Source organism: Protopterus annectens, chromosome 13.part0 (assembly GCF_019279795.1).
Source record: "Protopterus annectens isolate FY-2018-M chromosome 13.part0, PAN1.0, whole genome shotgun sequence".
NCBI lineage: Eukaryota > Metazoa > Chordata > Ceratodontiformes > Protopteridae > Protopterus > Protopterus annectens.
The window spans coordinates 838,643,223-838,669,094 of NC_056747.1; the positions used below are offsets into that span (position 1 = coordinate 838,643,223).

The window sequence follows — 25,872 nt, forward strand, 5'->3', positions numbered from 1 at the left end:
TGCAAGAGAGAGTTTAGATTCATTTGTGAGGAATTTTTTGTTTCTATAGAGAAGGCCAAGTTTTTGGTTAATCTTCTAAATACAGTTTTGGGTGTGAAGACTGCATTTTAGTTAGTCGTCAATAATGACCCCTAATAGTTTAGTGTGAGGTTCAACCTTTATAGTTGTGTTGTTTTAGAGAGGAGACAGTAAACGTAGATTTGAGGTGATGGAGAAATTTAGGGAGGAAGAGGAGGAGTTTAGTTTTAGTTTGGTTGAGTGGGAGTTCATCTGATCTGTAAAGGAAACCCTCTTTGAGTCTGGAATATCGCCCCTCGATGACCTGTGGATGGATGATTTTTCTAATTAATCTTGGCTGTCAGAATCCATGTTAAATTGGGCCAGTGTACATTTGTTTATCACTTGTTAGCAGTGAGGGTGCCATATCTTCACCTGCTAATTGCAAAGGTGAACTTACAGGGTATTACCTCAGTTATATGTTCAGTATTATAATGCCACAACATGCATCATCATAAGAAGATATCTGTCCCTAATAGTCTAATGTTTTGGAAGAAAATGCCAAAGGTCAGCTGATCTAGTAAGAACCTGCAAGTTCATTGTTCATATGACTTGGAAGGACACATTAACTTAAAATATGTTTTCAGTCTCTGAAGAATATTTAATTTATATTTTTATCATTTGTACTACTCTTATATCAATGAATGTGAGTTATCTATTAATACTCTTAAATTATTTTGATTTGTATCCCCTTACAGGTTCCTTCCCTAACCCAAGAAGGTGGAAGATTAAAGCGATCATTACAGTTAGTTCGAGGCAGAGATTTTGAAATGGTTCCAGAGTCTGTATGGAGGGCTCTTTACCATTGGTATGGTGCAAACGTATCTTTGCCTAGGCCTGTAAGTAATGAATATGTTTTATACATTGCTATTGTCAAAAGAACTGTACTTATAAATACTTGACTGACATCCAGTTGCAGTCTGTGATATGATTTAATTTATAACACTGATTGTCTTTAATGCATTGCTAGAGTGTTTACATTATATAATGGAGCTACTTCTGGGTTTTTGGACAGAAAGATTTTATTAAATGCCTTTCTTGCTCCATTTTTGTCCCTTGTGCATGTTAACAGTCTAACTTTTTAATAATGTGTACCCATTCATTCCCCATCATACTTATATGATTATGGGAGAAGATCAGGAAGGTGAAACGACTGTACCCAGGCAGCCATGGAAGTTATGTACTTTTTTCCATTACACATGTGTTTCCTTACTGACAGCTTAGCACCTCCTTTCTTCAGTGGCAGTCCTGTGGGATCATGTATGCATGATTATTTTTGTTACCTACATTTTGTTGTGCTGCGTTGGGTGGTGAATGCACTGAGCTGCTTGTAAATTCCCTAACTTCCATTTGGTGTTGATGTCATATTAGCCAAGCTGCCATCCTACCGTCCAGGATGTTGACATTAGTTTTTAACTCCTGCCTTTCCCCACTGGCTCTTCTACTTGTCAAGGTAACTGATCATCTGGATTGTGCTAAGACTTTACCCGCAGAGCTGGCAGTTTTATTAAATGTTTCATATGAACGTAACAGTATCTTGGAAGTACCAAGGAGCTCATATTAAAGTTGACCAACACAGCATGTCTAGTGGTATGGAGGGCATATTTACACTTCTTTGATATATTTTTATGTAAGAGGCTTTATATCAGTTTTATACAGTTTGTTGAAACGGCATTGTCTTGTATTTGAAAATGTAGCAAATAATGAAAGGCTTCTTCTGTAATAGTGCAGACATTATTGCAGATACAAGTTTTTTGTGCTGTTATTTTTCTTTACCACTAGTATCTTTCATTGTCTCTTGTATACTTAACCTATGAATAGGTATTTGGTTAAGTTCCAGTCGTGGTATTTAACATGTCATGGCTTAAAGGTTAGTCAGTTCCTTAATAATGGCTAGAGGGAGGATAGCAAGTTGGACTTCTCTTGCTGTGTAATCTATTTGAAGCAAGCAGGTAGGCAGTTTTCTGCATTGTAGATGAAAGAAAGCATATAGTAACTCAGATAATGGGCACATACCTCTAAATGTTAATGTATTAGTTGAATTGATTGTCATGTCATGTGGTACACAGAAGTTCAACAGAATTTTGTTTGCAGTGAGACTTGAAGAAGTTTAGATACTTATTGTTTCTCTGTGTTGTTTATTAATACAGCATGGTATGATGGAGGATGTGCAACCAGTTAGCTTTTAATAGAGCTATCTAGTGCTAAAGGCATGGGAATATGAGTATGTAGATGACTGCATAATGCTGTGGAAATAAAAAGGCACAATATAATAAGTGCATGATATGCAAAAGCAGGTTATGATTCATAGTCAGTAGTGAAGGTGCACAAGTACTTGCATCTGAGTATAAAGACAAAAAAGCACGCCAAAATTTGTGGAGGTACAATTGGTGAATATGTCTGGAGCGGAGGCATCTGTAGCACAGCAACATTTGATGTTCATGAGCACCAGCAGCCACTATAAGGGGTGACAGATGATGTGACTGGAAATATTATTGATGGAGTATCACATACTGTTACCTAACTTACTAGTAACTGATAGACCTGTTCCTTGTTGATAGAGAGATTAGTCAGATGTTGCCTGACATGTATGACCACAGATTGGATCCAGAGAAGTACAAGGACTTTCCTATACAGGTGGATACAAGATATGTGTAGCTGTTACAGTTCTAGTTTCAGGGACTTTCAGAGACAAACAGAGGACATCCTTGGGTGTATCAGATTCATTACCTACAGAGTGTACAATGTTTCTTAGTAAATTTATGCTACATGTGAATGTGCATAACTGTTTCCATAACACTGCATGGGAGAAAGATTCTGGGGAGTAGCTTGCAAAACATTGCCTACCTCGCTGAAGTACTGGGAGCTGTAGATTGCACACATGTAGCAATAACAGCCCCACTTGATGTCCAAATGCAGTGGTGTAGCATTATCTACCATTCCATCAATTGCCAGGCAGTGTACAGATTACAATTGTTAATAATTAGTATGTCTTCACATCACCTTAGCAGTGCCATGATTCCTAGAAATGGCATGCAAGTCATCTGTATTTCCACTTCCTGGATAGGAACTTTTTACAGGACCACTAAGTAGACATGAGCAGGCACACTGGCACTCCCACATGTACAGAGATCGTATGTATCTGTGTCCCTCCTCCCCTTATATCACTGCTGTGTTTCAGGTGACACAGGATAGCCACTGAAGCCTTGCTTGATGATACCCATAGAAACCCACACATTATGACCAAAATGCAATACAGTACTGCCCATGCACAAGCTAGGAACATACTAGATTGAATTTTTGGCCTGCCAAAAGCTCTTTTCTGCCATCTGGACATGTTCAGGGGGATGTTGCTGTACACCCCCTGAAACTGCCTACAAGTATTTTGTAACATGCTGCGTGCTACATGATATGATTACTAGAAAGCAGCAACCCAGGTATCAGGCCTGGAAACCTCTGCCCCTGTAGTATCTGGCCCTATCACAGACACCCCAACTACATCCCCTAGCTATGATGACTGCAATACCACCAGTGAACGACTGTCAGCCAAAATGCTGTTCAGATATCAACATGCACAGTGTACAACATTGCAGGTGATGTGACAGTGTCTATTTCACCTCTTTGAACTCTGTCAGATACACAGTGTAGGGTTACAGAAAATAGAATGATGCATACAATGTTATTTAAAGGCTATGCCGGGAAATTCATAGTCAAATCATAATTTACATCCGAGATCTTCATTTACACTACAAACGAGGACATGTGGTGTGGGTCACAGCTGTTTAAAATTTGAACAGATGTCTTGGCAGACAGTGATACATGGCTGGGAGCACAATTTGGTGGGGCATTACAGGTCAACAGAAAAGGAGATGTAGGTCACATGGAGGAGAGACATCTGTGTCATAAATAATTTCCTCTGTGGATTTGGTGTTAAGGCAGTACATGACTGTGCTGTGGCGCCTCTGCATTGGCTGGATGTGGTGGGACTAGAGGTCCCCTGTGACACTGATGGGATACTACTGGTGGAATAGTACATGTGCATCCTCCAGCACTGAGGGGTCCTGCTTTGAAAGGCCTCTCACAACATGGGGTGGCAGAATGAGAATAACCCTGGCATTCAGGTGCAGACATTTCCTCCACAGCAATCGCCTCCCTAGGCAGCTGCCCCAGGGTGACACTTTTCTTCATATGGAGATGGACACGGTGCTCTGGATCAACATAGACCTTATGAGACCAGTCATGACATTGTCCATGGATTATGTTTCTTCCTGGTGTTTTCAGTGCTGAATGGTATCCTTACTGAAGCAATGCAGTACAGGAGTCTTTCCAGGTTGGTAGCTGCAGACTGTACCTAGATTATAGGCCTGCACATCTGTGATTGTTTCCAAGTATAACCCACATATTGAAGACTGGCTAGAGTGCCAGATGGCTTTAGGAACCTCTGGTAGGCTTCTGTACTGCTGTAGTCTCACATTGGATAGAATGGTGTTATCTTCTAATGCATCCCCAGGGGATGTAGTTGGGGTTCTGTCAGGTATAAGGATGCCCCCACTCAACAGGAATGATGTGTACTTATGCTGTGCTGCCCCCTAGGTCAGATTCTGGGTGAGGATACACTTCAAGTCCTGGACAATGAGTGTGATACCACCCAGGCAGAGGAAAGACAATTCCGATTTGTTGTTTTTTTTTTCTCTTTTTTGCTTTCTTTTGGCCTCTGTTGTTTGTCGATCAGTCCATCCTGGAAAATCAGCCCATTTCCTTCTCATCACCAGGGTGAGAGTTAGTCAAAAGGGACCATCATTCAGGCAACTGTCAGGGTGGTTCAGAACATTTTATTTATTTATTTATTGCATTTTAAACCGTAGTCCTCACACGCACCAGGTGAAGCACCAGGGAGACGATGTGCAATGAGCTGACCACAGAGACCATCTCCTCACTTTTGCAAGGGGTGTTCCTCCCAAGCAGCCATGCCTCTCCTCTTGAAGCATTCTCCACCACCCTGTCAGGAAAGTCATGTCACCCAGTGTGCTCCCTGAGTGCGCACAATCCTCCTTCTAGGGGGGGAGAGCAGACTGTTATCCTCCCGTCACCTGGCTCCTCTAATATTGGGGCTGCTAATTGAATCTGAACTTCAACTACATTAATCAAAGTCAGAACTTCATCCTTCTGTGCCACAGGAGTATAGTGGGATTTTATATATATTTTGTGTGGGTGTGTGTGTGTGTGTGTGTGTGTGTGTGTGTGTGTGTGTGTGTGTGTGTGTGTGTGTGTGTGTGTGTGTGTGTGTGTGTGTGTCCGCGCATCATCCGCAGCCTCTGAGTAGGTGCTAACCACATGATGTTCTACCACAGTTTCTGCAGTTGCTATGGGGGCACAAACTTGCTTTCTGACCTGGCCTTTGTATACACAGTGCAAGATATAACAGTGAATCTGACTATCACTGCAGCAGCATGTGATGATCATGTAGATGCTAAGTGGAAACATGGAGGTATAAAACATGCACATACTCATGCTGCTGTTCCTGTTTGCCTGAGCACCTGCCATACCTATGTGGAACATATGAGTTGACATCAGTGTTCTCAGTGTGGTCTTTATATGTAATTTGATATATATCAGTTATGGTATGCATATTGAACTGTTTTTTTTTCCTTGTGAGATATGCGGGTTTGGCCACTCCGACAACCTGTGTTTACTTAAGTTATATACCATTGCCCTAATCATCTCCATGTATGGATGATGCTAAGATAATTTAGAAGACTAGACCATGTGTAAGTTGCATTCAAGAGTGAAGATGCCAGTATTGCCCATGTCACTGCCAATACCAATATAACACTTAGGAAGCTTTTTTTTCATCCAGTTATAAAGTTAATAGAACATCAGCATGGGTTTTACAAACATTAAGCAGTATTAAACTATAATGTCTGATATTACATATTGCACATCTTGGTTATTTCCCAGAAAACTAAAAATTTCAGGAGTGACAGGGCAAAAATAGGAGGCAAAATCAAGGACATTAAAAGTCAATAATACAACAGGCTTTACAATCAACACATTTTCTGAACTAGGAAGTTCTACTGTCTGACATTGACTAACTGTAATTTTCAGTAGTTTACCAGAAAAATCAAACATTTTATGAGGGGACAGGTCAAAATCAAGGTCGTTCTGTAGAAACATACAGCCATAGAAATACTTATTAGCATTTCAAGTGAAGAACCGCTTAGCATCGCTACTGATTTTTTGAAACTTGTTTGCTGGCTTTTTTTTCCTGACATGAGTTTTTTTTTTAAATACTGTGTATGACAAGGTTTAGCTTGTTACAGCAACAGTGAGCAGCTGTAAAAGTACGCTAATGCCATAACATTCTAAGCAGTACGCAGACACACTACTGCAGTCCAGTGTTCTCCATTATCGCCATCATGCGTTCTCATCTTTTGAGTCCTGCACTGGGAGATGACCACACACTTCCAGTTTCCTGGATGCATGCTGCTACATTTGTGCTTTTTTGAGGCTCATGATATGTTGGCATGCTTCTGACGTTGCTGTGCTGTGTCATTTGAGCAGCAGTGACTCTCTTTTGATCCATATTTTGAAGTATTTGTTGCAAATAGATTTGTTTCTATGCTGCTTGGATTGGATCATCAGTTTGAAACTAGCTTTTTGAAGTTTGCAAACAACTTTGGACATACTATTTTTAGGTTGTTAGTATGCTACAAAAGCCCAGGTCTGTATACTCTTGATCAAATGTTTATTAAAAGTCTGTAGAAGTGTATGTATTTTGATAAGCTTATTGTTTGAGGTGATTTTAGCTTTCCCAACACTAGCTGGGGTACTGGAACACAAGATACAGCTCAGGAGGAAGAATTGTACTGTCTGAGTTCACTCAAAATTTTTGCTCAGCTTATTCATTTTCCAACGAGAACAGACAATTTCTTAGATTTGCTTATTACTGATATACTCAGTAAAATATTAAATATTAAATAGCTCTATCTACTCGAGGATCAGGTAATACTGCTTTTGAGTTTTCACTTATGACACTCTCTTGTTTAAAATATCACAGCTTTATTAAACAGACCAATCTGTACAACTATTACTGACCTTAATCATGCACAGTGCCAAGTCAGTCCCATAGTAGTCAACAAATTCAACTACGTCTTGTTCAGAGCATCATAAGTTATCCATTTGACCACAAAAAGCAGCTTAAAACCCTTGATTACGGTATAAACCTATAATGTTAATTACAGTTTTTTTATAGCAATAACACACCTGCTCTATGTTCTCCAAATAATTTCCTGGACTTCTATACCAGTCCTTCTCTCACAAAATGTATTGACTAATAACAAAGATGTAGTTGAAACTATTTTTCAAAATAAATATGATTTTCACATACTTCATAACTGTATGCAAACAAAAGAGAAAAAAATTAAAATTGCTGAAACCTCTTGAATAAACCCTCTTTCCTCATTTGTCTGTTGAGAAAATTTTAGTCAATTCATGTATCTCACTACCTTCAATTTTGATTGCGATCTGAGGAGGCACTTGTATCAATGCAAGCTGCTTGTGTTTTAATAAGGTCTTTTGGAGATGTCTTAGAGCCAGAGTTTTATTTTTTTTCTTCCAGGCTTGGTATTAACCCACTTGCGCTACTGTTGTATTGTTTAACTGTTCTTTTGATCAGAGAAGGCCAAATTTCCTCCTTTTTCACCTAGCAAGTATTAATTGTATCCACTCCCAAACCTATAAAATCTTGATCTTATGTTGTCAATTTTCATTCTGTTCTCAACTGATGAGTTCAGATCCAGTCCGTTGGGTCCGACTCAGCCATTGCTAAAGCCCTTGGCAACCAAAAATACTTGAGCTTGTCCCTTACTCATAATGCACCAACCCCAAGTACCTCATATCTCATCAGCGAAAGACATGGTAATCAGTCACTCTCGAGTGTTTGTCATAAGATAAGTCTAAATTTCTATTTTTTTCTTAAAAAAAACTTTAACATTTTTAGAGTTGCAAGCCTTCCAGTATAGTCTCCCCTTAAGAACTGTTGCAATACAAACAGACAATATGTCAGTAGTTTGGTACATCAGCAAACAAGGAGAGACCAAATCCTACCCCTTGTGTTGAGAAGCTCTCAGACTGTGTGGCAATGGGTGATCTCATCCAACTGCTTTCTCATAGCAACACACATTCTGGGGGGGAATCCATTGTGATAGCAGACAAACTGAGCAGGTGCATTCTTTTACCCCATGAATGATTCCTCAACAAGAACGTGACAGAAATGGTTTGCTGTCAGTGGGGCCAGCCTTGCTGCGATCCTAAACAACAAATGCAGCAGCTACTTTGCCCTCATACCCCTTCAGGAGGAATGACTGAGGGATGCTCTATTTCATGATTACCCCCCCCCCCCCATCTACTTTGTCTGTCCGCCAATCTCACTGATTTCCAAATTCCTATAGAAAGCTACTGGCCTCAACAGATTTGGTTCTCCTTCCTTGGCCATGCTTGCTTCACCAACCTTGGATTCTGGATCCAACCCCAAACCACTGTTTCACCCGACAGACATGATTCATGCAGACATAACCAACCTTAGGCTGGCTGGCTTCTCCACTTCCATTAATTCCATTAATAGCCAGACAGCCTATGCTGTCTTCTCCTGTCCATCAGGTACCTTCCCATAAACCATGTACCAAAGAATTCTATTCCAGCAAATGGAAGAGGTTTGTTTACTGGGCTCATCAGAATAATATTAATTCTTTTTCAGCCCCCATACATACCATCCTTGAATTTTTGACGCATCTTTTTAAAGGAGGAGCTTAGTGCGTCTACGGATAAAGTTCAGTTATCAACGGTAACAGAATTTCACACTGGTTTTGATGGTTCTACTGTAGCATCTTATAAACTGAGCAAAGCCTTTCTGAAAGACACTCTTCTTCTCTGACCCCCTTTAAAAGATCCTACTCCCCCATGGGACCTGAATCTGGTATTGCAGGCTCTTCAATCCCCTTCAAACCAGCAGCTACATGTGAACTGAAATACTTTCTTGGGAAACAATTTCTGTGGTAGCTGTTACCTCTGCCAGATGAATTTCTGAGATTCAAGTGCCCACTAAACCACCATACTTGATTTTTCATAAGGATAGAGTTACAGTATGGATTAATACAACCTTTCTTCCTAAGGTGGTGTCAGAATCTAATATCAATCAGTCCATAAATTTACTGGTATTATTTCCTAAATTTGCTAACAAAGGTGAATATATGTTCCATTTATTGGATGCCCACAGACAAAATTAATTTTACCTACATAGAACAAAAGATTTCAGAAAAACTGACCAATTGTTTGTTTCATATGCCGAAGCAAAATTGGGAAAACCAGTTACCAAAGTTACGTTATCAAGGTGGCTAACTGATTGTATTTCATTTGTTTATAAGAAATTGGGCATTACTCCACCAAAACCATTACATGCCCAATTAACTAGATCCATGACCACCTCTTCAGCATTTCAATGCAGAATGTCCATGGATAATATATGTGCAGCAGCAACTTCGGCTACTCCCCATACTTTTATTATTCATTATAAATTGGATCTGATCTCCAGAGGTAGTGCATCATTTGGTTCAATGGTGCTCGGGAATATCCTTTCTTGAGTCCACCCTGGAATTTAGGTAGGTGGGGACTGTGTCCCATCAGTTGATGATAGAATGAAAATTGACAATATCAAATAAAGAAGTTATGTACTCACCATAACATTCCATTCTGTGTTGTCTGTTTTTGTTCTTCCTCAACTCCCCACCCACCAACTTCCATCCTGTGTAAACTTCTGGAAGAATGAGTAGTTACAAGACATGACTGTCATTTGTATTGAGCTGCAGATGTAGTCTTCTTCCTATTTGACTGAAAATATTTCCTTTCTACTAAAGTCACCAGACAAGATCTGAGTTACTTGGGGTTGGTGCGTTATGGGTAAGGGAGAAGAGCAAGAGTTTTTGGTTGCCATGAGCTTTAGCAACGGACGAGCTGGATGCAAGAGATTGGATCCAAACTCATCAGTAGAGGAAGATTAAAAATGGACAACACAGACAGAATGTTGTGGTACACAACTTATTTTTCTCCTGTCGTATAGGCCATACTTTTGTCTACATCAGTCTTACATTTTGATTCCTTTCTCAGTTAGTTGATGCCAGTATTTTAAATCTTTGTTCCTTTTATATCAGCATTTTGTGACCACCTTACTTTGTATATCTACTGGTGCCCTTCTTTTTGGTAAAACATCTTGCATCAAATTGCAGGATTTTTCCAACATTTTACTATTTTATATTCACCAACATTGGATTGTGAAAAGGCACAGTGGCATATTCCCAAAAGGCATTAAATCTATCCTCCTCCTTCCCTAGCCTTTTATTTCTGTCTCATAACATGTCCTTCCAAATTGCTTAGTAGTTCTCATTTTGGCATTGTTTGTATGAATTTGGCCAAATCTAGCAATCTTTTGGCAAAGTGGTCTTATTACATGCTGTCTTAACCAACATTTATCCAGTTTTTCATTTTATCTAAAGCTTTCTCAGTCATTGATATTCCCAGTGCTTGTATGAAATATAAGACATGTAGTAAGTAGGATATGCCAGTGCATTAGTAGCACTGTCTGATCCAGTTCTGTAGTTGCCTTTTTAATTTTCCCGAGGTTAGCTTTAACTTTTCTTAGTATTTATTGTACAGAATAATCTTTAGCATCTTCCAGTGTTTCTTCCAACCATATTCCTAAATATTTTGCCTGGAAACCCATTTCTTTGAAGACTCTTTTATCAAGTCCACATTTCCCCGATATGTATATGTATACACACACACACACACACACACACACACACACACACACACACTGCTTTCATGTTATCTATATTAATCTTATATTCCAAAATCCCCTAAAATTACCCAGTTCTTGAAGACAGTTTCCAGATCTCTATGGTTTCCCCAATGGCAATGTTATATAATCTGTATATACAGCAGTCTTCAGTTTCTGCACCTCCCCATTTGTATTCTTCTGTTTGAGAGCTTCTTATGCATTGAGAAAGTGTCTCAAATCATATTGTAAATAACAAGGGAGACAGAGGGCAATCTTGCTTGTTACTTCTAATGATATGTATAGGTCGTGAGACCCCTCTGCCGTATTATTTTAATGCAAGCTGAGGAGCCTTGGTATACATTACCCTGTAGCATTAAATATTCTTCTATGATAAATTTCCATTCCATCCTATCCAGTGCTTTTTCAGTGTCTAAGCAAATTACTGCTACCTCCTTATTGCTGCTTTGTGTGTCGTGAATCACTGTAGAAGGGTGTGTATAGTGTTATAAAATCTGATAAAGCTACACTGATCAGGGTGTATCACCCTGGGAGAATTTTTGTCAGCTGAGTGTCTTAATTTTGTCATAATAATTTTATAGTCATGATTCAGTACTGTGGTTGGTGTATAAGATCCCACATGTCGCAAAGTGTTACCTTCTATTGGAATGATTGCAATTAATGCCTTTCTTCCAGGAGGTTGGTAGAGTACCCTCTCCTCTTTTAACTGTTTCAAAAAATTCTATTGGCAGACTGTCAGATCCTAGCAATTTATCATTTTGTTTTCCTCTAACCACCTCAGCCACTTCCTCAGGAATGATATTCTGAGTGAAATCCATTTTTATACGTCCTTTAATTTTGATAAATCTCATGCAAATCATCCTAGATAAAAAAAATCTATTCCTTCCTTTTGCACTTCTGATCAATAAAGAATACCGTAATTCTTGAAAATCTCCACTACTTCTCAAATTTTGATACCAGAGTGTTTGTTTTAGAATCTGTAATATATCTGTTATGCTTCTTTCAACAACTTGCTGTCTTGATCTCCCTACCAATGACCTCATTGTCCCAGGGGTGTTAACATAATTTAAGTATTTTACTGCTACTTGTTGCTACCTGATCTTGTCATACACTCTGTTGTACAACTCCTTTTGCAGTTTTCTCTGTAATTCTTCCTCCTCCCTTGTTCTTGTTATTCACCTTAACTGTAATTTAACGTGTCTTTGGAATGTGGGCTCTTCATCGTTCAAATGTTATCTGTAGCTTTTTTGCCTGCTTTGTTCCTGTATTTTATTTTTGTTTCTACTTTAAGCGCCTCTCATCCTTCCATGTTAACATCTGCCATTTTTCGCAAACTTCAAATAGTTTAATCCTGAACCCACTTTTTGAAATCCTTCTTAGTCAGCTGAAAGGAGGAGAAATGCTAGTGCCTATTTCCTTTTGATCAATTCCCGGGTTATCCTAACACTAATAGAACAATGGTCTGAGGTCATCAAAGGTCTAGTATGAATATTCTTTTTTATTTATTTATTTATTAATTTAATATATTTAGAGTGTATACACAGAAAGGAAGAAATTCAGCATTGCATATCATTATACAGTGATAGGAATACATTGAATCATCAAGGTAGTCTTATACAATTATCACATTAAGAGTCTTGGCATTCCAGTAGCAATATTTCAAGGTTATCCCAACTACTGAAAGTCTTAGTATGTGTGCATATCTTATTCTGATCACTTCTTTTTCAGTTTTACATACTATTGCTATTAAAAAAAAAAAAAAAATCTTTGAACTTAGTAACTGAGTTTGATTTCCATATCTTTGTAATAACTTTTGTAGTAACTGCCAAGTGTGCCAGAAACGTTTTGCTGTTTGGCTTTTACAGATACAGGAAATGGAACATTCATTAGTGTTACTGATCTAGTTGAAGAACAGTTGTCAGACCATAACCTCTTAAAAAACATGCTTATCACATCCCGATATACATTTCATTTTTCACAGTCCATAAACATGTGTATCCAGTCAGCTTTACATCTTTACTGCATCTCCAACAAACTGAAGAAGTAATTTTACTAAACTTAAGAGATTTTTATACGGAGTAACAGACATTCTTTGTGTATATTTCTACATCAGAACTTTCCAGTATAAACCTGAAGAAGTTTGACTAACTGATTTAAGTAGCAATGTTTTATTCTTACAATCTGTTGATTCACTCCGTCCACTACAAACTAAAAAGTTCCAGAATTTTGCTTCAGAATTATTATTTATAATTAACTTAAATAACTCGGACAAGCTTCCTTTGTAAGTCAGTCTGCCTTCGATAATAGCATTCATATAATGGGGGAATAGTGTTCTGCTCCTTTTTATTCATATTATCCACAAATTAATTTAATTTATTACTGGTGGATAACATTAACTGGTTAGCAGATTCATCCCACTGGTATTCTTTCATTAAATATTCTGGGGACTTAGCTTTTTGTTTTTCAAAGCAATCGGACCATAATACTAATCCATTCCTTTTTAGTAAATTCATTTTAACATTGTTCAAAGTTTCCGTAAATCTAGAGGTGTGTGTGCAATATTCTTTACTCTAGCCATATGCTCTTTCTTAGTAAAACACTTACCTCTCCTCAACAATCTCAAATGAAATGGTGAATAATATGTGAATTCTTCTTGGCCTCTCTGCCTACTCAGTCCCAGACACGCTTTGACCCCAGTGTTTTTAACAACTTTCTGGCTGCTTTCTCCAGTAATTTAGCTTTTCTCCTAAAATATCTTGCCTGGCAAAAATCTTATTCCATTCCCAGTCATTAAAATGGTACCTCTTGATAGTACATCACATCTAAAATCAGTTTACAGATCTAGATAGTTTACAGATCTCCTGGAAACTAGCCCTTGATGTGATGCAGAACACTGCTCTTGTAACTTTAATGCCTGGAATTCCCCCTTTACTGCCACATAGCAACCGTTGTTTATCTTCAGCTATACCTAGTCCCTAAAATGACAATGGTTACACTTCAGAAGGATCACTCCTCTCCTCCCGGGTCCAGTGTAACTAGAATTTGCCAGCACTTCATACGTCTACTTTGTCAGCTTCTGGTGTTCTTCCTGAACAAGATTTTTTTTTTTCTTTAGGGCTGCCAAGTCCACTTCTGTATTCCTAAGTATGTTAATTGCATTTTTTTTTTTACAGGAGTAGTTAATTCATTAATCTTCCAACTAAATACCTTTAAACTTTGAATCGGATTATAATAATTCAGACTATCAGTTATCACTCAAATTTCTTATAACCACTGTCTGGAAGAGCACCTTCTGTTACTACTCTCAGCCAGATTTCATGTTTTAGGTCAGCTAGCTTTATCTTAATCCCCTTAAAAATATGATTAACTATCCTGCTTGGCATAATGCAAGTCCCTTTTGTGTCACTGCATCCCGTTTCACATCTTTATATTTAACTTTTCCATTGCTTCCATGCATGCTTCATGCTTTACTCATTAGACCAACAAGAAAAACTAAAAAAGTTAAAGTAACATTAACTATATACACTGATAATGAAATAGCTTCCAAGGAGGGCAATAGCCCCAATTGGGCGTGAACCCTTGGTCCCATCTCTTCCCCTAATGTAGGTGGCCAGGCCACAACTAATTTGCTTTTCTGGGATCAGAATAGAAATTCAGCTGCCGGACTATTACTATCATGTATCTGTTACTGCTAGAAATCATTTCATTAATGTGGCAACAACAACTCTGCAATATCAGCATTAAGTTCTTTAACTGATTTTTTTGCCAGTGCTAAATTTATTTCCTGTAGTTAAAGATTACACCTGCAAATGATAGCAAAATTTCAGTTGCCCTATTCATTTTATAGAAGTCTTAACTGATATTCTGACCTCACCTTCATGGCACTCCTTGTGAGCACCCCTTGCACTACAGTATATACCCTCAACCTCAATTTAAGGAATCGCCTTCACAAGTATGCTTGAGGCCGTTATCATAAAAAAAATAGACCAAACCATTAGGGAAGCCACTGATATAGTCTACTTTTCCCACATACTGGACTGTACCAAGTGACATGTGGTGTAGGCCTTATTCTTTGTGAGGATTTTTAACCTACCTTTCAGAAGTGCTCACTATATCACACACTTTCCTCCGTGTGTTCCCCTTCACATAATTTCTACAACAGTCTAAACACTAATGAGAATTTATTGCAAAGTTAAACATTAAACCAAGGCTAAAGATTTCATTACAGCTGTTACCGCCCTCTTTTGGTTGGTGGGCCAGTCCTTATTTGAGAGTTTGTGTTGCACTGATATATGCTTTTATTATGTCAGAGTGTCTCAGTAAAGAAGTCGACCCCTTCCCCCAACACCACCATTTTCCCATTGTTAGTGAAATATGTAGGGAACACTTCCCTAGAAATCAGTACTGTCCTGAGTAAATATGTCATCCTTTGTTTCAAAAACAAAGTTCCACTTATGCTTCACCGTTTGCTTTAGAGTTCAACTTTTTTTCTTGTAGCAGATTTGCTTTCTGCTTCAGTGCTAAATACTTTTTAAACATAGGGAAAAAGTCTTTTGAGCTGCTAGTGTATCACTGGTACCTGTTGGTCATTCTTTGAGGAATGTTCTTGCTATACAACCCTGGGGCTGACTCCTTACCCTAATGTAAGTCCAGTTGCTTCAGTGCTTCTCTTGAATCCCCAAACATCTTGGCCCCATTTGAGAAAAAAATCCTCAATTGGGCTGGATATAATATTTTAAACTTTATACCTTTTTCTTTGCACCATCTTTGCACTGGTATAAAAGCTGAGCATTTACACCATGTAGAAAGAGAAAAGTCTATGTCAGTATACAGTGTCATGTCTCCACGATTCAGCTGGGTGCCCTTTCTCCATAGTCTTGTAAAGATTAGTTTGTTTATTCCAAAAGTGCTAAACCAAACCAGGATTGGGCAGGCTGTTCACTGGGTACACGCTTGTGGATTCCGGGTAGGGTTGCCACCTTTTCAAATGGCCAAAGTGGGACATTTTTGGTACAGACATCAGATTTTATAGGCCGACACATTCCCACGGCCAGTACAAAGGACAGAACTTAACTTTTTTGCCTAAATAAAAGCTTATTCTTGTAGCATTTTAGTTGCTTATTCTGTTTCTTATAACATTTAGGTATTTCAGATACAGAATAACTGTTTTATGCAACTATTACATAAAATATAAGAAATAATTTTGTCCTAAAATCTCAGGACATTTGCCATTTTTACAATTTTTTGTCAGGACACAACTGCCCAAAGAGGCACTGTCCCTCGCAAAGTGGGACAGGTGGTAACCCTGATTCCGGGCTTATGCATTGTTTATTTCCTATTCTGTGATATGTGCCCAAGCTGTGATTCTGGATTTCATAAAGGAAAGATGGTCTGTTCCCTTCAACGCTTTGAGTGTTCTTGGCAACTGTAGATTTTTCCTATAAGTCTTATCCTCAAAGCCAATGATTGTGGCATCTTTTAGTTCCAGCTTTGCATGTAGTGCATCATCTTTTGTCTTCAAAAGTTCATTCTCTGAAATCAATGAGTGTATAGCGTCTGAGTGTTTGTTAAATGCTTCCTTGATTTCTTTCACCTGCTCATCTGTATGTGTAATGTATGACTCTATTTTAGAATTGCATTTTTGCATCTCTTGATAGATGATCACCAAAGTCACCTCCTGTTCCTCTTCTGGGTTCATCTTCAGATCCATTGCAAAAAGATGAGTTGCTGCCTTAACAGCTCTTTTTTCTTGTTGCTGCCTTTTTGGCTTAGCATGCTACATGCATACTGTACAGTTTTCCTGAAATTTCAACAGTGCTTTTATTCATATACAAATTGCACTTTTAAAAATGTGCCCATGGAACCAACACTTTGTGTGTTTTTCAGTCAGAGCAATACCAGAAGTCCCTTTATAACTTATTAGTAATCACATCAGCACATTATTTTTATTTCTGATAAATCCTGACTTTTTGATACTTAAGTAAATCGCAGGGTTAATGATTTCATTCTATCCTTGGATGTAACATCTGACGTATCCACAGTCTGGAATTCTTGTGAGAATTTATACTGTCGGCATGTTTAACAGCTAGTTAAACAACTATCACAAAGAATAATGAGAGGTATACTGTGCCTTGGTGGCAGTTAAAAACACTGGAGATTATTAAAGAAGAGAACATTTGGAATGTGGAGGAAGCATAAAACTTTAGTTGCTAAGAGAGCTGATATTTTAATAAGTAAATGTTAAAAACATCATTGAGATTGGCTAAAACTAATTATGAAAATAATTTATTGGTGATGGGATTGAACAATATTTTTTTATGATGGTCGATCGAAAAGTAAGACTAGGTCTGTTGGACCTGTGGTTGAAGATGTTGCTAAATTGCATGAAGACTCTGAGGTGGCTGATGTATTTAACAGTCACTTTGTCACAATTACTGTAAGCACAGAACAAACCGATAAGGAGGTATTATGTATCACAAACGATTCTCAGCCTTGTCTGGTTTATAGTGAGGGTATGGTGGGGAAATGTTTGCCAAAATAAAAGGAAACAGAAGGCCAGGACCAGATAACACAACTAGATGTTTTTGGCTTTTATCGTATAAATACATTTCAAAATCTGTACAGTTTTTAACAAGTTATTACCTTGTTTAATGCCTGATAGTTGGAAATGTGCCAGTGTAGTCTGGATTCATAAAGATAGAACAGCTGATAAAGTATCCGAGTGTATAGACCTATTATCATGACTCTTGTTAATTGGTAAGAGTTTTGAAAAATGTCTGCAATCAGTTTTGTGTGATGAATTGAAAGGCACACTATTAGTTATTGTACAACATGGGTTCATGAAGCACAGGTCCATGCTTATGTATCTGGCCAGTTTTTATGAACCTGTAAGTATGTTTTTGGAAAAAGGATGGGAGTTATGGTGGCTTACTTGGATTTAACAGAGGCCTTTGACAGTTTGCCACATAGCATTCTTTGAATCCATAAGTTATTTATTGGGTTAGCAATTGGCTGCAGAGTAAACAGAGGGTCAGAATTAATGCACATTTTTCTAATTGGGCCCTGATTTGATAAGGATGTCCCTCAGCATTCTTCGGTTTGATTCTTGGCTGGGGTGCCTTCTATGCGAAGTCTGCATGTCCTCCCTGCATTTGCCTGGTTTTCTTCTGGGTGCTGCGGTTTCCTCCCACATTCCAAAGACATGCATCTAGAGCATTTCTCCCTGGGCCTCCGCTGAAAATAGCCTCTGTCCTTGTCCGACTTTCCCGGTCAACAAATGTTAAATAAATAAACAGACAAACAAGCATTCCGTATTAGATCTTGTTTTGTGCAGTGTAGTATTTTCCTTTTTCTACCAACCATTGACACTGTTTGATCAGCAAAATATGCTGCTGATATTAAATTTGGAACATTTGTCACATGTTCTGACAATATTGTCATATTTAACAACTTTTGAGTATTGTGGATATTTGGTTAAAAGAAAGAGTGCTAATAAAAGATACATTTGGAGTCTTATACTTTGGAAAACAAAACTTAAGTTTATCTGTTACTATATAGGTTCATAGGTTCATAGGTTTATACTAGGCTATCTGCCCTAAGGCATTTATAAGCCTAGCCCAAATTATTGTGGCTTACGCCACCCCTTATATGAAAAAATACTGTGCCCATTAGTTTGTTGTGCCTCTGTCCAGCAGTGACCCAGAGATGATTCCCGGGGTAAACCTACGATCTCCCATCCACAGGTCTAGATTTCTCTTGAACAGAGTCAGCGAGGTGCTCTGCCTCACATGGACCGGGATTTTATTCCACAGCATAGGGAGTCTCTGAGTGATAAATCTATCCCTCCAGCACGTCCTATTTATATCCGTGCTAAGGTTTAAGTCGCTTGCTCTAGTGGTTTTGGTGGATTTGGATTTTTTGAGGTGGAGCATGTCCATTAATTCCGGGTTGGACATGGCCTTGTATGTCAGGCACATGTCACCTCTGAGCAGACGGTATGCGACTGAATAGAGCTGGAGTTTCTTCAATCTGGCAGCATATGACAGATTTTGGAGTCCCTTTATCCTTTTGGTGAGGAACTTTTGGGGTCTCTCCAATTGCTGCAGATGTCGGGTGAGATACATCCCGAATGGGGCATTGTACTCGATCATTGGTCTGATAAGTGAAGAGTACAGGGGAACAATGACCTCACTAGATCTGGATGTGAATCCCTTCATGATCAGGTGGGCAATGTAGAAGGTCTTTCTAACCACTTTAGCAATGTGAGTGTCAAAAGAAAGGCCACTGTCAACCTGGGTCCCCAGGTCCCTGATAACCTCTTCTGTGCTTAGTGGATTGCCACCTATATGGTAGCTTGGGGTTACCTTGTTTTTCCCGAAGGGTATGACTATACATTTTTGGCGTTTAACTTCAGGCCATGGCTCTGGCACCAGCTATCTGTTTCCGTGAGTCCCTTCTGAAGGATATCAGTGTCCGATGCACTTTCCACTATGGCGCCCAGTTTGCAGTCATCTGCAAACTTTGTCAGCCAAAGTCCTCCCATGTTGGCCTGTACTTCTGAGAAGTAGATGCCAAACAATAGGGGCCAAGGACCGAGCCCTGTGGGACACCACTTGTGACCGGCTTGGAGTCTGACACAGCGCCAGCAACTCTAACCCTGTGGGTTCTGTCCTTAAGCCAGTTTGCAACCCATCTTGTGACATATGGGTTTACATTTAAGCTGGTAAGTTTTTCTACAATACCCGAGTGGGGTATTGTGTCGAAAGCCTTTGCAAGGTCAAGGTAGGCTGTATGGACTGCCTTTCCTCATCAATGGCCTTGGTGACTATTTCAAGAAGTCGACCAAGTTCAAAAGGCATGATCTTCCCTTGACAAAGCCAAACTGGGTCGGGTCCAATGTCTGCAAGTCCCCTATATCTTTGTTTATGAGCTCCATTATGATCCTCTCCATAGCTTTGCAGACTAGACTTGTTAAGCTTATGGGGCGGTAATTACCAGGGTCCGTGAGGCGCCACCTTTGTGGAGTGGGACCACAGTTGCCGTCGCCACTCCTTGGGCACGTATCCTGTGGTAAGGCTGAGATTAAACAGCTGCCTTATGTGCGGGTTTAATTCCTCATTTAGCTCGTGTAGCACACAGCCGGGGACACCATCCGGTCCCATTGATGCTGTGTTTTAGCTTTAGAGAGAGCAGCTTTCACCTGCGCATTTGAGATGTCCGGGAGGCTACACTCGGCTGGGATAGTTATCTCTCCTTTAGGGGAGAGGGGTGAAGTTTGCACTGAACCTGTCTGCCAGTATGTTGGCAATGTCTGTGGGTTCAGTGATTTTTGTATCATTTTGGACTAATTCTGAGCATATCTGTGAGTTTCCACCCAGGTTCCTAACATAGCTGAAAAAGGCCTTATGATTGTCCTTTGAATCCATGGCAATTTTTCTCTCAAAATTGGCCTTAGTTGATTTTATGAGTGCTCGTAATTTTTACTAATAATGATCAGGGGTGACTTCCCTTTTATGGATTTTGTTCTATCATGTAATAGCTTTCTCCTCTTATTGTAAAGTTTGTTAATGGCTGGGGTCCACCAGACTGGACGTTTGCCCTTTGTGGAAAGAGTCTTGGTTTTATTTGGGATTGCCTGATCCATGCAGTCCTGGAGGTGTTCATAGAAGGCATTTGTAAGGGCTTCCGCAGCTTGGGTTGTGGTTTCCTCTGACTCAGGGGCCTTGAAGGATACCACACCAGTCTTGAGTAGTGTGAAGTTTGCTTTAGAGAAGTTCTTCACTATGGTCTTTTTGTTTGGGGTGGGGCGGGATGTGGATTTCCAGTGAGATTAGTTTATGATCAGATCTCACCAATGAGGGATATACTTCCGGTGTGGAGCATTTTGTCCCCATGTTTGTGACAATGAGATCTAGTATATTTTCTCCTCTCGTGGGAACAGTGACTAGCTGTTCCATGGCATTTGAATTTATGAACTCCAGGAACCGTTGGGCTAGAAAGTTAGGGCTTGAGTAATGTTCCCAGTCTATATTCGGGTAGTTGAAGTCACCCAATATGATGGTGTTTGGAGATACATTTATACCCTCCAGTGTCTTCAGGAAGGCTGTGTGGGGTTCCTGAGTTTGAGAGGGTGGCCTGTAGCATGCTACAATTTGTAGAGCAGTTTTGCCTATTGTTAGTTGCACCTGGATGGTTTCAAGCTTCATGCGTTGCCACCAACCTGGAGGTGTGAGTATCCTTTATGAATATGGATACACCCCCTCCTTTTGTGGAGTGGTCCGGGTTTTGGGGCCGGAACGCATGATATGAGGTAAAACCTAATAGTGCCGGGGTGCTCTCAGGAGCCTTGAACCAGGTTTCAGTTACAGCACAGACATCGATGTTCTCCATACTGAGAAGGGCCTCGAGTGCGTGCATTTTGAGATTTAGACTTCTGGCATTGAGCAGCATTACCCTCAATTTCTTCCCATTTTTGTTTTCTAGGGTGGTAGGTTTAGAATTTGAGCCTTGCCTAAAAAAGGCACTATGGGGGTGGCAAGAGCCTTAGCCAATATCCGGAATCCCAGGGTGACAGGTGCAAGCCGTCCCTTGCAGCAGCGTGGCTTGTCAAGCATGTCATCCCAGGCAGACAGACACTGGATCCCCTTTGAATGACACCAGACATTAAGCCAATTGTTAAAGCTGATCATCTTGTCTCTATATTGTGGCATCATTCTTGGTGAAGGAAGGATACTGCTCAGGGTTAGGGTCATACCTGCCTGGGCTACATAATCAGAGAGCTCCTCTATGTCTCTTTTCATGCAGTCCAGGGAGGTACGTCTCAGGTCGTTCACACCAGCATGGACAATGACTGTGTCATATTTGTACTTGCTGTGGAGTGACCCAGTGCTTGTGTTATGTGGCGGATTCTAGCGCCCGATAGGCAGCTTACTGTGACCCTCTCCTTGTTCAGCCTGGTGAGTGGGACGTCAGTGTGTCTGACTATGGAGTCACCTATGACAAGTATGTTTGGTGTTGTATTTGGCCTTAAGGGCTGTGACTGCTTTGCACACTGCTTTTGTGGTTTATGTGTTGCTTTTGGGGTGTCTTGAGGTAGCAGTTGTTTGGGTGTCTGCTTTGGAGGCCTCTGCTGTTTAGGTAAATTTTACTCAGAGCCTCCGAGTATGTCTTTGTGTGTTTATGTGTTTGATTCAGTGGAGTGGTAGCATTATGTGAGGCTGGTTTTGTGGTGTGTGTAGTTGCCTTCTCCTCCTGTCTGGTCTTGCCAGTCCTGAGTTGAGAGAGCTCAGCCTCCAGTTTGGCTAAATAGCTGCATCTCTCGCAAGTATTTGTGTTATGTGGGAGGAGGAGAAGGTTGTCTGTGTACATGAGGCAGTTATAACATTGCCTCAAGATTCCCAGATTCACCAGCTGGACCGGAGAGGAGATTGACAACTGACCTTTGGACATGCTAGAATAATATTGGGAAATCCTTAATTGAAAACAAGGGCCAGTGGGGAGTGAGGGTGTAGTGCTTTTAATTTTTAGTGCTGACTTATATAATTGCTTTAGTGAGCAAGTGCCAGGTAACTTGAGTGCAATGTGATACAAGTAACTAAATGTAAAAACGACAAACAGTAACTTTCTTTCAAGTGAAACAAGGAAATAAGTACAGTAAGCAATGCAGATATCACTAGTGATCCACAGAAGCTGAGAAGTTGCGTAGTAGGTGAAATAACTTCCAGTGAAATAACAAGCAAACAAACAACAAGTATATAAACAAAGCTAGATTCAGTAGGCCTGGATCTAGTCTATGATAGAGCAAACAAGGTGAACCAATTTCAGTAAGATACAGTTCAAATATTCAGGCACTATAAACCTTTAACCAGAAAATTCCCAGCTCAGAAGGGCAGAGTCCAGCCTCTTCTCCCACAAGAGTGCAGTCCACGAACCTTCTTAATGTAAAATAACTGGCCTGAAGCCCAAGTGCCTAAACCAGAACTAATACACTTGGACACTGGGCTCTCAATCAGCAGTTCCCAACTTAGAAGGATGAAAGCTACCTGTCCTGCCACCACAGTGCTTGCCACAAACCTTCCTATTGTAAAACAACTGGTCTGAAGCCCAAGTGCTTAATCCAAAAGACTTGAATGATAGCTACACTTTAATCAAGTTACAACCAAGCAGTAATAAATACCATTGAATACTTTAGAGAATGTCTGGATTAGTGCTCAAGTTACACAAACAAAGCTAGATCCAGCAGGCCCGAATCCAGTCTATGCCACAGCAAACAAGGCGCACCAACTTCAGTAAGAAACAGTTCAGATATGCATGCACTATAAGCCTTTAACCAGAAATTCCCAGCTCAGAAGGGCAGAGTCCAGCCTCTCCTCCCACAAGAGTGCAGACCACGAACCCTCTTAATGTAAAATAACTGGCTTGAAAGCCCAAGTGCTTAAACCAGAATTAATACACTTTTAGAATAACAGACACTGAGCCCTCAATCAGCAGTTCTCAACCTAGAAGGATGTAAGCTACCTGTTCTGCCACAACAGTGCAGACCACAAACCTCTCAGTGCAAAACAACTAACTGGTCCGAAGCCCAAGTGTTTAAACCAAAAGGCTTAGAATGAGTTACACCAAGCAGTAATAAATACAATTGAGTATTTTAAGATGATGCAAAAGTAAAAAGAAGTAGGTAAAAACACAAGTACAGTAAAAGCAGATGAATTTTTTTTTTTTTTTTTTTTTTTTTTTTTCTGAACAAGTGCTGAGATCAAAGAAACAGATTTGAGTGCCGAAACCAGAAAACTGGCTAGCTACAAGAAAAAAAAAAAACAAGCTAGAAGGCTTCCCTCAAACACAGAAGGGCTTGGGGGCTCAGAAGCCCACAAATAGTCCGCACCACTCAACAAGAAAGGCAGGAAACAAGCTCAATCTTTCTCTTCTTTTCTATTTCCCAGATGCTCTCCCTGTACACAGCAGGATGATCTGATAGTAAGATGTGATTATAAAGATCATAGTATTACTGTATCTTACCATTTTAAATGCAAGGCTCAGGCACAACTGTCTAAAGCTAAAGCAATGAGATTGCTTGGATTAATTTTCAAGAACTGTACCACCAAGAGTGTTAACTTCATGAGAAAGCTATAGATAGTTTATGTAAGGCCAGTTATAGAATGTAATTCTCTGTTTTGTGCTTGTGCTTATATTAAGAGAAAGCCATACTTATTCTGGAAGGAATGCCACATATGTTTACAAAACAATTTATTGAGTTAAAAAATGTTACATGTAATATTGGCCTAGAACAGATTGTTTTGTTTTCAGTTAATTATAGGTTTCTGCATGGGAAACTATGCCTAGCATACAGGGTTTTAAAAGATGAGGCGCTTCACTTATTTAACATTAATATTTTAGATTCTAACCTTTTATATAGAGGATGGGATTATACCTTTAAAAATTAATAGGTATAAGTCAATGTTTTCTTTTAGATTTTTAACCCACTCTGTGGTGTTTTTTGGAATAAGACCCCTTACATGTTTGACTAAGTGAGACACTATCTGTATTTAAGAAGAATTGTGACAATTGTATGGGGTCTAAAGTCTACACATTTAAACCAGAGTCTGTTTTTTAATTTGGACTTGGTCCTAACACACTTACACCTCAAACTATGAACTATATTCTCACTGTCCAATTGTTTAGCCTTTTTCCTTGTGTAATTTTGTATTTGTCTTTGTGTCCTTCCTGGAAAAGTTGCCTTTTCCATCCTTGTAATTTGGAGTGTCATAAGCCGTCATCTGCTTGTACTCTGCCTCCCTCACTTCCTTTCCTGTTTTCCCTTTTGGTTGCTTGCATTCTAGTCAGCATAACCAACTGTCTCACTGGCCAGCCATCTACATAAATATCTTATAGGTTCATAGGTAAGTTGGCTAACTGTCCTTGTGGGCCATTTTAAGCCTAGCTAATTTCCCTTTTTGTGCTTGAAATAACCTATCCCATTTGGTGATAGATTGGCCTTTACCCATCCCATGGTTGATAATTATATATTATCCCTAATGAGAATAACTGGGATCATTCCATAGGTAATTTAAGGGGACCCATGCATGGGATAAAGCATTTAGGGGCTGCATCTGTCCATTAGTAGTACAGGACGCAGTCCTGGGGTAAATTTTCTGTTTCACATCCATAGATCTCAGTTACTTGAAAATGGACAGGATTGCACACTGTTTTATGTGGGCGGGGAGTATGTTCTATAGCAATGGTATCCTCTGTGAAATATACCTGTCCCTCCAAAACATTCTGTTGATATTGCAAAAGAAGTTTAGATCCCTAGACTGAGTATTTCTGATGCTGTTTGACTTGCTGATGTGCATTAAATCCATCAGTAATGGGTTGAAGGATGTCTTTTATGTAAGGCACAGATCACCTCTTAGTCTGTAGGATATTGAGTATAGTGACAGGGCTTTGAGCCGGTCCATAGAGGACATGTTTTTTTAGGCCTTGTATCCTTTTAGTTAAGGTATCTCTCTGGACATTCCAGTTGTTGCATGTGTCTGGACAGTTGTATGTCAAAGGGAGCAATTATATTCAATGACTGGCCTAATGAGAGCTTAGTAAAGGGGAACAATGACATGCCTAGATCTAGATACAGTCCATTTGTTTATAAGCTGTGCACTATAGAAGGATTTTCTTACAACAATAGGCACATATTGGTCAAACATTAGGTCACTGTCCACATAGGTTCCCAAATTCCAAACAACTGGGTCAAGTTTTAGGTGTGTATTGTTAGTCTGGTAGTTCCCTGGGTTAGATGACTTCGCAAAAGATACAGTAATGCATTTTTAGTATTTAGTTTCAGACCGTGATTTTGATACCAGTTATTTAAGATGAACCTTCCTGCAGGATAGCCAAGTCATTTGGGGATTGGCAACTTGGAAAGTTCTTGCCTTCATTATTAGCATCTCAAGGAAATGTGTGAAATTGTCTGA

At 39.6% G+C, this 25,872-nt stretch overlaps 1 protein-coding gene across 2 annotated transcripts in view; it reads left to right on the forward strand.

Moving 5' to 3' along the window:
- The window catches only part of USP32 (ubiquitin specific peptidase 32), a 3,310,274-nt gene that overhangs the window by 1,433,099 nt on the left and 1,851,303 nt on the right, over positions 1 to 25,872 (forward strand). For both annotated transcript variants that reach the window (XM_044054559.1, XM_044054560.1), the window contains exon 15: positions 756 to 896. In XM_044054559.1, the coding sequence (XP_043910494.1) occupies positions 756 to 896 (141 nt within the window). The remainder of the gene's footprint in view (positions 1 to 755; positions 897 to 25,872) is intronic.